The sequence below is a fragment of the Carcharhinus amblyrhynchos genome, chromosome 8 (genome assembly GCF_965287045.1).
Source record: "Carcharhinus amblyrhynchos chromosome 8, sCarAmb.v2.hapA, whole genome shotgun sequence".
Lineage (NCBI taxonomy): Eukaryota > Metazoa > Chordata > Chondrichthyes > Carcharhiniformes > Carcharhinidae > Carcharhinus > Carcharhinus amblyrhynchos.
The window spans coordinates 78684994-78700374 of record NC_137331.1 but is presented as its reverse complement, the minus strand read 5'-3'; the positions used below and the strand labels follow the sequence as shown (position 1 = coordinate 78700374).

Below are 15381 nucleotides of genomic sequence, written 5' to 3'. Positions count from 1 at the left end.
TCATAATAATCCTGAGATGCAACCCCCAGCCATTTGAACTGACATGAACTACAATTCAAGAGTGCAAAACAGCTTCCTTCTTGACTGGACTCTCAAAGACACATGAATTGTTAAACTCCTTGTTTGGTTTATACTTGTAGAAGTACACTAATTTTAATATTTCTTTCCAGAGTATGTAATATCTGACTGGCACGGTGATTAAATTTGGGGTGAATGTATGAATAAATGATCTTCGTTTATATCCACAATCTGCTACCAATGTTATCCACATGCTAATGGGGGTTTAGAAACATGCATATATACAGTTTAAAAAACAAATCTCACTAATTATAGATAAAAGGAAAGGGAATTGAGCACTTTAATTTCTCTCCCCTCCTTCATATGCAACACTACCCTGATGCAGACTTCATCAGCACCATGTCTCATATCATAAGTGACAAAATGTGAATAGAGTGCGAAAGGTGTGGTAGGTCTAGATCGCTATAAGTTTGAATACAACTTTCTCTGACACAGGTTTTTGCAGGGTTTTGACTACATGCTGTAGTTCAATATTCTATGATTTTGTTGACTGTTGCTCTGCATTAGACATACATGTTCATCATCAAGTGTATTAAGACTTCAAGGTCTTTCAATTTTGTTAGTTACACTGTATAAATGTAAATTATTGTCATAAGTGTAGATAGACACCTACAGCTTTTGGAGATTTCTCCAGGAAGTATGCACAACTGAGGTGAGATCATGCGTCACTGAATAGAGATAAGAAATTAGATGTGCATAACATACATAATAAATGTCATATCTATTATCTGCTGTTCCTTCTCTTTCTCCATTTCTCATCTAATTCCACAGTTTTTCATCCTTTTTGCCTTTCCATTATCCCAAACTGTCATATTTAATAGTTTTCCTATTATAGTTTAAAGCTTATTCAACTTCCCTTTTGACTATCAATTGATTTTTCCCCATTTTCTTCTGCTTTCTGAATGCCCTGGTATCCAGTTCTGATAAAGAATTTAACCTGTCAGTTGCACAGTGATGTGTATTTCCAAAATTGTTTATTTCACTTTTCCTTGATCTTCATTATTTTATATTACACAAATATGAAATATTTAAATAGTTTGCATCATGTATCATACCTGTTCACTATAAAGCACGATCTTGTCTTGTGAATATACAAACTGAATGGTATGCACTCCTGTCCGCTCTGGAAGGATTTTATCCCTGAAATGTAAGTGTATGCTACAAATGAAGAGCTTGAACAATTCTGTGACTGTACAAATATCACACTGAGGTAACTTAAACATGAATGTTCATTATGCAATTCTGGAAATTAGCACGGTCTGTGTCTATCAAGAGGCAAATAAAATGGAATGCTTGATTGTTTTAAAAACATGGATCATCAAGAGAAAGAACTGTGATTATTTTTAAATTCTCGGATCAGGTTTCTCAGGTCAGTAACCCCCCTCCCCTTCTCCCACTTCACCCCCGCCACTGCTCTAAGTCAGCTCACAACGTCTCCCATACAAGTTCATGCCTGCCCTGTAACTTGAACTAATGCATTAGTTATTGAAGGAATGAGAGATGTGGAATAACAGCATCAAATCAAACATTCAAAATTCAATATTAATATCAAGGTTAATTATGTACGTAAGTAGATATTTTAGGAGTAAGTTCTAATCGCAGGTTAGAACCTTAATTTGTTAAAGACATTGAAAGATGTATTTCAATCCACTACATGTCAACATGCCATTGATATCTTAAACTAGACTCAAACTAGGCTCAGTAACCCCACTGATGTATAAGCCTTTTCGTACAAAACAGAAAATCAATTTCAGTAGAGTCATTGACCTATTGATCACTGATGGGGCCTGCTGTGTCACAATAAATATATTGCAAGTTAAATGCTATCTGTTAACACTAATTTGCAACAAAATACAATTCTATAAAAATTCTAAGCCTTGCACCATTTAGATTAAACACAATATAACATTAAAATTCATCCAAACATACTGAACAAATATCCAACACATCTTTTGCTCTTTTACAACATTACCAAAATGCAAGCTGTTGTTCGACACAAAAATGTGCAATTGAGAACTTTAAAAAGAAATTGTGCTGTCAATACCTGAAGTAGAAACATCCCTCTCTGTCACCTTCCCGTCCTTTGTTACAGTTTAGAATTGTGGGCTGAAGAAAAACGTGCAGAGGCAGTTAAAATTTTAAAAAGACTTTACATTTATTACATACACAATTATAATATTTCCTTTGTATATGGAATAAACTCAACCTATATGTTTTCCATTCATGTCCAAGAACAGATTCCTGTCTAAAATCTGAAAACCATAATTCATAACTAGATCATAACATAATTTGGCAAGAGATGGAGACATGAGAGAAAATGCAAACTCCACACAGACAGTCTCCCAAGGCCAGAATCAAATCCAGGGCCCTGGTGCTGTAAGGCAGCAGTGCTAACCACTGTGTCACTGCTTCATGCTTCAAGGTGCAGAACCCACAGCACTTAAGTATTCTGTTAAAGATAACGTACATAAAGTTACAAGTTTAAAAATGTACCCATGGAATGGTAGTCTCATGCAGCAAAAATGCGGAAATAAAAAAGGACACTTAGATCCTGGCCTTCTACACTATTCCAATGCAATTCAACACATGCTTGACAAACAGCACCTCATCTTTGGATTGGGATAACCTTCCAGTCAAGTTCAACAACTTCAGAACATAATCTTCAGCCCATTTTTGTTTTCCAAGTGGCTGTTTGTGCCACAAACAGCAGGGGGCTTGTTGTGGGGGGGCAGAATGCTGCATGTGTAGATGCAGTATCAGTCTGTGGCTGTTTAAAACGCTTTTAAATTAAGCTTTTATTTTCTGTTGCCAAACTGTGCAGCTTTTGGCAAAATGATGCATTATAACCATCTCCTTTGCAGCATATTTTGGAGCTTTATTTCCCATGGATTTATTTAAGTAAGGGTCTGTAGAAGAGTAATTTAGACTCAAAATGTTAACTGCCTCCCTCCACAGATGTTGCCAGACCTGAAATTCGCCAGCATTTTCTGTTTTTATTTCAGATAGCCAGCGTCTGCACTAATTTGCTTTTAATTAAATAAATCAACACTGATTTTCAAATAGTTATTCCAGTTGTGAATGGTAGATACCTGGGAGGGGAGTGAGCATAGATATTTATTCCCCAATAGTATGTTAAAAATTTCGGAAAAATAAAAATTTTCCAAGATATTTAAGAAAAAAAATCATTGCTCAATGTGGGGCTTAAAACGATGGTCATAGATCTAAGAATGCTACTATCCAACAAATGAGGTAACCTCCAGTGTGGATTATGGCAGACTTCTGATGTTTTTACAGAGTAATATTCATGGTAGAATGATGTGATAAATACAGTGATTGTCTCAAATCCCTAGGGTCAATGTCTGGAAACAATAAGCCAGGTTGTGGTAATCAATACAAGCCTAACATCATATTTAGAAGGGAATGGTGAGAAACCACATGGCAAGGCAGCATGCTGGTCTCCCAATTATTAAGTGTTTTTAAGTGTTATTTAAGTGTTGTCTCTAAAAAGACATGTCTCAACATCTGCAGCAGAAAAGGTATCAACACCTATTCCTCAATAACTGGAAACAGTAACAACTCAAGATTTCCAAAGTCCACCAATACAGCAAACCAACCTCCTGGTAACAAGTCTACAAGTAACTAAATTTATGATTTGCAGGAAGTCCAACTCTTCAAGAGAATCCTGCAATGACTGTCATTTGAGTTCGGTATCTGAATTCACTTAATTACACTTCAGGAGCAAAAGATTTCTGCTTCACCAGGTTTGGAACCTGCTTCTCCCAAGACAAGCTAATCATGCGAATTAAGAACAATGGTTTTGTTTATAACTTGTAATAATGCACTTTTCTCCTTAACTCGCATGTGTATGCAGGTGCATGATGTGGTTTGTGAGAGTGGACATGAAGTACCATAGTGCGAGATTTTCAAGGTAAATGCATGAACAAATAATCTTAATTTAAACTGATGAAAAGCCTGTTACTGGTTATTCGATTTGTCCACACAGTCAAGGGTTAAGAAAGACACATTTCTTCCTTTTCAAACACATATTGATTATTAACTTCAAGGGAAATAATCTGGGTTTCATCTCTCTCTCTCCTATCCCAATCTGTTACAATTGCATCAATAGGTATTCATTTAACTCACATTGGATGACGGTCGCTGACCTCTCCAGATTCTCATGGTAAGATCACTTGGTTTGATACTCTTCATGACATTGCCGTCTTCCGAAATAACACTAATTATAAACTCTAGAAGGGAATTGTATAAAAATTACTCATGTGCTTGCTAATTTTCTTCACATATCTGGGTTAAATTATGCAAATTCCCTTAGCACACTAGATTATTTTCTAGCACAATAATGATCCTCAAGCACACTGGGAAAAAAAGAAATGTGGCATCAATAATTTGTGCTCGCTTGGTTTGTGGAATTTAACTGCGTATCATGACTTGTATTTTACTCCAAATGTCTTCTATTTCCTTTTCTGTGTAACTACATTCACAGTTCCATTCAATACAAAAACCAAATCCATATTCTCTGTTCAAACACCATACATAAATAGTCAGAGCCAGAATATATCTGTGAATTATATCTCCTAAACTTCTAGGACAGGATGTTTAAAAGCTAGCCACAAGAATAACTATATTTAGCAAGTAAAGGAATATTATAATCAAATTTGGCAAGTTGCACAGAACACCCGTGTTCCAAATAATGAAAAGAACTTGCAGTTAAATAGCGCCTCATGTGTGTACCCAAGGCACACCAAAGCAATCTGCAGACAAATTGTTTTTCGAAAGCAATCACTGCAGTTGTATAGTTCAATGACTAGACAAACTTAGAACTAATCTTTGCCAAAAGCAGGAAGCTACAGCTAGGAAGTTAGGCCACCATTAAATTATAATAGCAGAACAGGAATTGTCTGCACTGAAACCAGACCCTTCATATTCTCAACCCTTGCTATGCATTTACAAAATCATTCAATCTTCCCTTCTTTGATCCTGAAACATCTGTACTTAGCAAACAGTCTCAGCTTTATCCTCTTATGCTTCCATCTTTATTAATTTCAAGCTCAGTACAGTACTGAGCTCTTTTCCTGTCGCTTTTGCTTCCCAGCCTACACCTTTGGCCAGGAGTCATTCCTTTGTAATCCCCTTTACCCATCTCCAAGATTCTGCTTTCACCTTGATTCCTCCCTCTAGCCTCCAATTCTTTCTTGGTCTTTTCATCAAAAACTGCAGGCATGATATCGATCATCTTAATTTCTCTGCTGTGCTCACTCTTACATGTCTCTCTTTGAACTTGCTGCACTCGATTTTCTCAGGTCCAACCCTAAATATTGCCATCCAAATCTGCTGATAAGGATGGTGCTGTTATTCTCTATTGAACTGACCTCTATCTACGCAAAGGCCAAATGCAAATGTTTTGACACTTGCTCCGAAACTCTTTGTACCATAAGCCAGTGAACATCAGGCCATTGTTTCCAAGGCCGATCTCATCTGCAAATCTTCCCTCCACTGCTTCCAACCCCATAGATCCAAACCTCAAACAGCCTTCTTCCTAAAATTCATAAACAGGACCATCCTCGTAGATTTATCACTTCAGTTTGTTCCTGTCCTGCTATACTGATTTATTCCCATCTATACCATGTTTTCTCTCCTTGTCCAATCTCTTCCCAACCATATCCATGAATCTCCTAATGTGCTTTGTCACTTTTGTTCCAATTTCACAGCCCATACAATCTTCACCAGGGACATGCAATTCTTCCACACTTTTATCCCCCATCAGGATGATTTTGAGGCATGTGAGAAGAGGCCCAACCAGTCTCTTGTTCATTAACCCCTGCCCCCCCCACCCTGGCTGCACTTGTTCTCACATTGAACATTACCTCACATTTGGCACAAGTTTTGAGGGCCAAAGAGCCTGTCCTTGTGCTGTACTTGTCTTTGTTCGCAACTCATTTCCTCCAAAGAAGAAGTGTTGCGATGGTTATCCAGATGGGTCCTGCCTTTTTGTTTCAGTCTCTTGCTATGATTGAATGGCAGAGTAGACTCGATGGGCTGAATGGTCAAATTCTACTCCTGTATCTTACGGTCTCACTCAGGCCCCCTTCCTTAGTTCTTTATCCAGTACATGATGAATACATTGGCGCCGTCGCCAGTTCTCAGCCTGAACTGGAAAACGTTAGTTAAACTTTAAACCCTTCCTTCTCCTTCACCGTACCTTTCTCACACTTCCCTTCACTATCTCAACTTCTTGATTTTTTGGAATTATTATTGTCACGTGTATTGATACACAGTGAAAAGTATTCTTCTCACGCATACAGACAAAACAAACCATTCACAGAGGAGGAAAGGACAGAGTGGAGAATTGTAGTTTTACAGTCATAGCTAGGGTGCAGAGAAGGATCAACTTAATGACTTTTTTGCCCATATTTCTGTGGAAATGCTATCAGTAACTATTCACTAAAAGCCCAACGACACCCAAACCCAATTACCTCATCTGTATTCTAATCTAATGATCAAAATGCTCTCCTACTCTGTTCTTTTTGAATTTTTTGTATTTTGCTTGGAATGACTGATTGCAAAACACGCCTCAGTTTCATTCTTTCTGGGACAAAACTTGATTTTTAAATAAATAAACGTTTAAGAAAGAAAAAGACACTGCCTCACACCCTACTTTCAGTAAGGACACTATGCTATTCAGTTTTCCCAGTTTCTCCAACTGTTCTGATGATGCAGAAACCAGTGCTTCTAATACATCTTTTTCCTCAACTGAGGATTCACCTCAACATCTCTCGCCCTTCCCCCACCCACCTTGACTTGCGATTGTATTCTCCTTCCCACATTCCCCTTCACATCCTGTCCATAACTCAGTTCACCCCCACCTCTCCTTCCCTTGCAAGCACAGAAGATGCAGCACCTATCCTTTCACCTCAGCATTCAAGATCCAAAACAGTTTACCCAGGTGAAACAGCAATTTACATGCATTTCTTTCAATTTAGTACACTTTATATGCTGCTCACAATTTGGTCTGTTCTAACTGGGGGATTGCTTTGCAAAACACCTTGGATCAGTCCAGAAACATGACATTAAGCTTCTGGCTGCTTGTCATTTCAATACTCCATCTCTCTGCTCTCAGTCTCCTATCATCTCCAATGATGCTCAATGCAAGCTTGAAACCATTACCAAATCTCTTGATTGATCTTTGCAGCTTATGAGGCTCGTTGCAATAATCAATTTAGGCTGTAATCTTTGTCACTTCTTTGTCTTTCAGTCTTGCATTCATTTTTCTCCAGTTTTTGTTTTGGGTGGCAGTTGTTTAGCACTCTTCCAATTATTTCTATTTCAGACATATTTTGTTTCTTTGCAATTACCAAATTGTTAAAGGGCCTTGCACCATGAACCCTTTCATCAATTTAGTGTCTCCTGCACTTTAAACTATTAAAGACCTTCTGTTCAGCTCTTTTTCCAACCCCCACTTTCACTTCCTCAAACCTAATGACACTTTTAACTTTTCTAGATATGAGGAAAGGTCATCAACTTGATGCATTAACTCTGTTTCTCTCCCCACAGACACTGACTGATCTGCCGAGCATATTAGTATTTAACTTCATATTTCTAGCATCTGGTATAGTTAGTTTTTGTCCTGTTTACAGCATGGAAACAGGCCCTTTAGCCAATTTGTCCATGCCAATCAGTTTTTACCACTAAACCAGCCCAAATTGCCTGCATTTGGCCCAAATTCCTCTATGCCAATTTTATTCTTGTAATTGTCAAAGTCTCCTTTAAAAGACAAAATTGTACATGCCTCTACTATTACATCTGGCAGTTCGTTCCAGACGCTCACCACCCTGTGTGTGGAAAAGTTGCCCTTTAGACCCTTTTGTATCTCTCCCCTCTCACCTTAAATTAGTTTTAGTCTCCCCTACCTTTGGGAAAAGACGTTGACCATCTACCTCATCTGCCCCTCATTATTTCATAGACCTCTTAAGATCACTCCTTAGCCTCCTACATTCCAGGCAAAAAAGTCTCAGTCCGTTCAGTCTCTCCCTATACCCGAAACCATCAAGTCCCAGTAGCAGCCTAGTAAATCTTTTCTGCACAGTTTCTAGTTTAATAACATCCTTTCTATAATAGGGTGACCAGAACTGTACACACTATTCCAAGTGTGGCCTTACTAACATCTTGTACAACTTCAACAAGATGTCCCAACTCCTGTATTCAGTGTTCTGACTAATGAAACCAAGCATGCCAAACGCCTTCTTCACTACCCTGTCCACATACGACACCACTGTCAAGGAACTATGAATGTGCACTTCTAGGTCTCTTTCTTCTACAACTGTCCCCAATGCCTACCATTAACTGAGTAGGTCCTACCCTGATTTGATCCACCAAAATGCATCACCTCACACTTATCTAAATTAAACTCCATCTGCCATTCATTGGCCCGTGGCCCAAATGATCAAGATCCCATTGCAATTGTAGATAACCTTCATTGTCCACTATTCCACCAATTTTGGTCTCACCTGCAAACTTACTAAACATGCCCCATAAATTCTCGTTCAAATTAATAAAATGACATAACAGTGGACCCAGCACTGTTCCCTGAGGCACATCACTGTTCACAGGCCTCCAGTTCAAAAAAACAACTCTCTACAACTACCCTTTGGCTTCTGTTGTTAAGCCAATTTTGTATCCAACTGATGCTGGATCCCGAAAGATTTAACCTTATGCAATAACCTAAGTAGTACCTTGTCAAAGGCCTTGCTAAGTCCATGCAGACAATGTCAACTGCACTGCCCTCATCTACCTTCTTGGTTATCAAAGAACACAATCAAATTCAAGAGATGTGATTTTCCATTCACAAAGCCATGCTGCCTGTCCCTAATCAGTTCTTGCCTCTCTAAATGCCTGAAGATCCAGTCTCTCAGAATACCTTCTAAACAACTTAGCCACTACAGATATTAGGCTCACTGGTCTTTAGTTCCCAAGCTTTTCCCTGCAGCCCTTCTTCAATGAAAGCACAATATTTGCTACCCTCCTATCTTCAGGCACTTCACCTGCAGCTGTCAATGATTCAAATATCTCTGCTAGAGGACCTGCAATTTTCTCCTTAGCTTCCCACAACATTTTGGGATACATTTCATCAGGTCCCAGGGATTTATCTACCTTGATATACTTGAAGACTTCCAGCACCTTTGTAACATGTACACTCCTCAAGACATCACTATTTATTTCCCCAAATTTCCTTAACATCCATGTATTTTTCAACAGTAAATACCAATGAGAAATATTCATTTATGATCTCACCCATCTCTTGTGGATCCGCATATAAATGACCTAGGTGATCCTTAAGAGGCCCTTTTCTCTCCCTAGTCTCTCTTTTGGTCTTTATGTATTTGTAGAAGTTCTTTGGATTCTTTTTTGCCTTATCTGTCAAAGCAATCTCTTGCCCCCTTTTCGTCCTCCTGATTTCTCTCTTAATTCTACTCCGACCTCTATACTCAAGGGAACCACTTGATCTCAGTTGCCCGTGCACGTCATATGCCTCTTTCTTTTTGACCATGGCCTCAATGTCCCGAGTCATCCAGGGTTCCTTATTCTACCAATTTTGCCCTTCACTCTAAAAGGAATGTGCTTACTCTGAACCCTGATTAACACACTTTTGAAAGCCTCCCCACTTACCAGCTGTCCCTTTGCCCTCCCACAGACTCCCCCAGTCAACTTTTGAAAGTTTCTGTCTAATTCTATCAAAATTGGCCTTAGCCCAATTTAGAATTTTAACTTTTAATCTCTCCCTTCTTATTTCTCAGTTCTATCCTTTTAGATTTAGTGGGCAAATCCTTGGATATATTACCTCTCAGTACTGCTGTGATGTTCTCCCTAATCAAAAATACAACTCCCCCTCTTCTCTTATCTCCTACTCTATCTTTCCTTTAGCATCTGTACTCTGGAACATTGAGCTGCCAGTCCTGTCCCTCTCTTAGCCATGTTTCAGTATTAGCTATAATATCCCAGTCCCATGTACTCATCCATGTCAAGTTCATCTGCCTTGTCCATAAGGCCTCTTGCATAGAAATAAATGCAGTTTAATCTAGACTTCCCTTGCTCTCTGCCCTGCTTTCGCAGACCATCTATCCTTTCATGTTTTGTACACTCTTCCTATGTTGTATTTCTCTTAGCCTTATAGACCCATTCACTGAGTTCGCCACAGTCTTTTACTCTGTACTGTGGCCCTTGTTGATTTTTGTCTTTGATTTCTATGCCTTCCATCTTTCCCCTTACTGACTTTTGTTTCTGTCCCCACTTTACTTCCCTCTGACTTCCTGCATCAGTTTCCATTCCTCTGCCACATTAGTTTAAACGCTCCCCAATAGCACTAGCAAACACTCCTCCTAGGACATTGGTTCCAGTCCTGCCGAGGTGCAAACCATCCGACTTGTACGATCCCATCTCCCCCAGAACCAGTTCCAATGTTCCAGGAATTTGAATTCCTCCCTCTTGCACCATCCCTCAAGCCATGTATTCATCTTAGCTATCTTGATATTCCTACTCTGATTAGCATGTGGCAGTAGTAGAAATCCCGAGATGACTACTTCTGAGGCCCTATTTTTTAGTTCAACTCCTTACTCCCTAAATTTGGCTTGTAAGACCTCATCCTTTTTTTTAAAAACCTATATTGACAGTGCCTATATGCATCACAATAACTAATTGTGCAACCCCTCCCCACCTTCTCCAGAATGCCCTGCAGCTGCTCCGAGACACCCTTGGCTCTTGCAGCAGGGAGACAACATACAATCCCACAAACTCGTTTGCGTCTGCAGAAACATTTGTCTTTTCCCCTTATAACTGAGTTCCCTATTACTATAGGGGACTCAATTGTAAGGGGTGGGAAATAAAATAAATTTAGATACAATCATTCCAAAGATGATCACAAAAGCATTGATGATAAAAAACTGAATTTATTCTGCAAATTTGTAATCACATTCCATAGTAGTGTCACACATGTGAACATAGGACTACTGTACGTCACTGGGAAATGCATTTCTACTGGCTTTGCACCCTATCTTGATAACTGACATAGCCTTTTGCATGCAACCATTGTAAATTCCCCTTGTTTCAAGCAATTGCAAAGGTGCATTATTATAATGAGTCATGATTATGAGTTCTAACAAAAGGAGAAGAATCTGGCCAAGCTAATTATCAGAGAGAATTTTAAAAGTTGAATTATACAGATCAGTTTCAAATAAACCTTTTGAATAATTCACTCCCCGAAGAATCATGCAATCTCAAAGATAAGTTAAAATACTTCCCATGATTGTGACTGAGAATTGGTGAAACAATTCTTTGTCATTGGTAACAATGAGATTGGTAACAATGAGATCTTTACCACTATTTGCAATGGATGATTTTGAAAGTTAAGTTTAGCTGTGTCATGTACAAAATCTTCCTGCTATTATGACATGATGGCATTTATGACATTATGGCAATTATGGCATTTCAACCTGAACTGACTAATGTGAAAACTAAGGCAAGACAACGTTTGAACATTTATTTACTGAATTTTGAAGGTGAGCTCATATGTAATCACCTGGCATGCTAGATCACAAGTTTGTTCATCAGTTTAAAAAAGGCCCAAGTTATGAACTATGGTACTTAACTTAAAACCTCAGATTATGATGGGGGAGGTTGAGACAAAAGATGAATGAATACAATCGAGAATTTTGGTAGTACAGGTTTGTGATGTGAGGTTGAAACAGGAAATTAAAAACCGAGTAGAATCATCTGGTCATTTGATCTGTTAATTTTATATAGCTAGGAACTTGGGTTCTAACAATGGAAAGATTCTAAAGGCATGCATGACGTCATGAAAATTTGCAGGAGCGCTAAACATCAAACACACATTAGTACATTAACATAACTATTAATTATAAAGGTGCGGCTCTGATGGATCAGAGACGCTATCTTACTTTTATAAAATCTGATTTCCAAAATTCTACTCCATAGTCAATCAATGGCTATAAAAAGAACCAGAGCAAAGCAAAAAATGTTCCATGGATAGAGAAATAAGGCATCCAGCGTGCTGTGTTGCACTTTACAGTTATCCCCCACACAAAGAGTTCCCAGTTTTCTGAATCCAACAGAAAGCAAATCAGTAACTACTAGTAAACGAACAATCTGCAGAGCATGAGGCCATCAAAGTTCCAGTCAGTTAATGACTACTGTCTTGTTCCATTTAAGTCTCACGCTAATCTTTTCAAGCGTAAGAAAAAAAGTCCTGCCAGCTATTTAGGACATTGTGCATTAAATGCAGTGTGCAGATAGACAAATACACAAAAATATGAGATAGGAGCAGGAATAGGCCATTCAACCCTTTGAATCAACTCTGCCATTCAGTCGGACCATGTTTGATCTACAAACTCATCACCACCTCCCCATGCTATTGTATGCCCCTTAACACCAACAGATTGTCAACTGGTGACTTGAATATAATGTCTGAGCACTGAATTTTCTGGGGTAAAGAATTTTGAAGATTCACAGTCTTTTCTAACTGAAGAAATTCCTCTGCAGTAAATAGCTTCCTACTTATTCTGAAACTGTGATCCATATCCCAGGTTCTCCAGCCAGGGGAAACATTCTCTTAACATCCAATCTGTCAAGCCCCTTAAGAATTCTGTATGTTTAATGAGGATCCAAGTCATCTTTTTAAATTCTAAGGAATATAGAACTTATTCAATGTTACCTTGTATGACAATCCCCTCAAAAGAATCAGTCAATAAAGATTACAAATGCCTGAGGCCTAAGCATTAATCCTTGTAACGTCTGTTTTTCCCTACTTTGTTTTCTATCTTTTAATCAATCCTTAATCCATTACCCCCAATCCCATGAATCCTATTTTTGTATAACCACATCTGGTATAGTGTCTTCGTGATTTTTTTTTGAAAATCCTCCAACATCACATCCCACCAGCTCCCCTTATCTAGTTACAACCTCAAAAAGCTCTTGAAAAATTTGCTTGGCAAATCTAACTTTTATAAATCTGTCACTGACACTGTCAACCATAGTTTCTTATTGCCTGTTACTTTGTCTCTGATAAGAGTGTTGAGTATTTCCCTGCTACTGATGTTGTATTTGTTACTTTAATTTCATTCAAGGGTTACCAGTGTTGCTGGCATTTATAGCAGCAGTGAAGACAAAATAGCTCAAAGTCAGTATGGTTTGTCATTTGGAGGGTAACTTGCAGACAGTGGTGTTTCCATGTGTCCGCTGGCCTTGTTCTTTTTGGTCAATGGTTTCCAAATGAGAGGGTCCCTTCACAGAAACTGTCATCTCCATTGTAACTTTGCCTGTCTTTTTAAAGGATCCATATTTACTTTGGCAGAAGAAAAAAATCTGATTTTAGTTAATTTTCACTTCTTTACCTTAATTATGTAGAATAAAATAATCTTACTGAGGTAAAGTCGTGCCAAGTGAAAACTTTTAGAATCATGAAAACATACATTATCACTCAATCCATAATTATTATGCTATTGGAATATATTCTGAAAAATCATTGTAATGTGGTCTTCCTATATGTAATAGCATTGATTTAAATAAGTTCAGGATAAAATCAACCTAAATTTGATTTTGACTTGTTATGCTACAATAGCAGTTATTCTCCAATAAGTAAGATACTCTGTCAGGGAACATTACAATGCAAATCTGAATGAAATGAAAATTAATTAAATTTCATTTAGTGCTCAAATGTTTAATTTGAAGTTGTAGAAGGAATCTACAGCTTCAAATCAGGCCTTACATTTGATACCTCTAACTAGTGAAAAATGTTTTTTTACTAGCCTATTGTTTAGGGATAAAATTGATTTAAAAGACAACCATGAATAAATAATCATGAGCTTTACAACAATTTAAACACATTATATTACAATCAGCAACCAGACTTTAACAATAATCTGAATTGCGTTTAAACATAACAAACAACTATTTTGTATACAGTGCTGAAATTCATGGGCATTGTTCTGAAACAGTTTGGTATATTAGACTTCTAAGATAACGACCACTTACCAGTCAACAGTTTGTTCCAATTAAATAGATCAGGGAGAACCAGTGGGTCACAATTATAAGCTGAAGACAATTATAAGAAAAAAGGAAAAAAACAGACACTCCAAGGATTAATGCTTGATGGTTGCTCTTTCACCAGAGAATAGTGGAACTGTGTCACTTGTTCAGTGGATGCTGAATATCTACAGGAGCAAAACCTGCTTTTGTTTTACTTCATTTGTTTCCCCTCCTCCGTTGCCTGAGATGTGGGTGCAGTGGTAAGGCTAGCATTTATTGTCCATCTCTGTTGCCCTCAAGGGGCAGGGATGAGTTGCCTTTTTGAACCTTTGTAGTTGTTAAGTATTCCCACAGTGGTGTCAAGTATGGATTTTCAGAATTCTTGGCCCAGTAACAAAGAAACAACAGCAATAAAGTTTCCAAGTCAGAATGGTGTGCAAATTAGAGAAGTGCCTGCAGGTGGTGGTCAGGTTCCTATTTGACTGTCAATTATTCTAAGTGGTTGAGGTTTGGGAATGGGTGTCCAATGAGCTTGGCAAGTTGTACTACATTTTGTAGACGGTACACTGTACAGACATGGTGCACTAGTGTTGGAGGGAGTGAATATTTAAGAAGGTTGATGGGGTGCCAATCAAGTGAGTTACTTTGTACAGCTCCTAGAGCACTTAAGCTCTCATCTAAGCAAATGGAGATAATTTAATCGTCCTTATTTGTGCCTTATTGATAGCAGACAGGCTTTGGGAAGTCAAGTGACATTGTTCTTGTAGCCACAATATTAGTCAGGTTGATCCAGTTTTTGCTCAATGGTGGCTGTCAGGGTGTCAGAGTGTGAAATACAGCAATGGTAATACCACTGTCAAGAGAGTAGTTTCTTGTTGGAAATGATCGTTGTCATTAGTATTGTATGAACAGTACTTGCCACTTATCAGTCCACGTTGAATGTTCTCCAGGTCTTGTTGTATGCATGCACGCTCTGCTTCACTGAGGATTTAGGAATTGGACTGAACACTGTAATTGGCAGTAAACATCCCCACGTCAGTCCTTGCGATGGCGGGAAAGTTGTCTGGTCTAGAGCACTGCCTTAAGGAGCTCCTGCAGCGATGCTCTGGGACCAAGATGAGTGGCCTCCAAACCAATCACCAGCTTTTTGTGTTAGTTATGAATGGAAAGTTTCTAATTTTCACCAGCTTCAATTCTGCTTAAAGCCCTCGATGCTAAGCACAGCCACTCTTAACTCATCTCCAGAATTCA

General features: G+C 38.4%; 1 protein-coding gene across 1 annotated transcript in view; it reads right to left on the bottom strand.

Moving 5' to 3' along the window:
• The window catches only part of smchd1 (structural maintenance of chromosomes flexible hinge domain containing 1), a 168502-nt gene that overhangs the window by 34143 nt on the left and 118978 nt on the right, over positions 1 to 15381 (bottom strand). Inside the window, exons 33-35 of the mRNA XM_080194305.1 lie at positions 4222 to 4325; positions 2123 to 2184; positions 1134 to 1218 (exon numbers count right to left, since the gene is read on the bottom strand). Coding sequence (XP_080050431.1) covers positions 1134 to 1218; positions 2123 to 2184; positions 4222 to 4325 — 251 coding nt within the window. The remainder of the gene's footprint in view (positions 1 to 1133; positions 1219 to 2122; positions 2185 to 4221; positions 4326 to 15381) is intronic.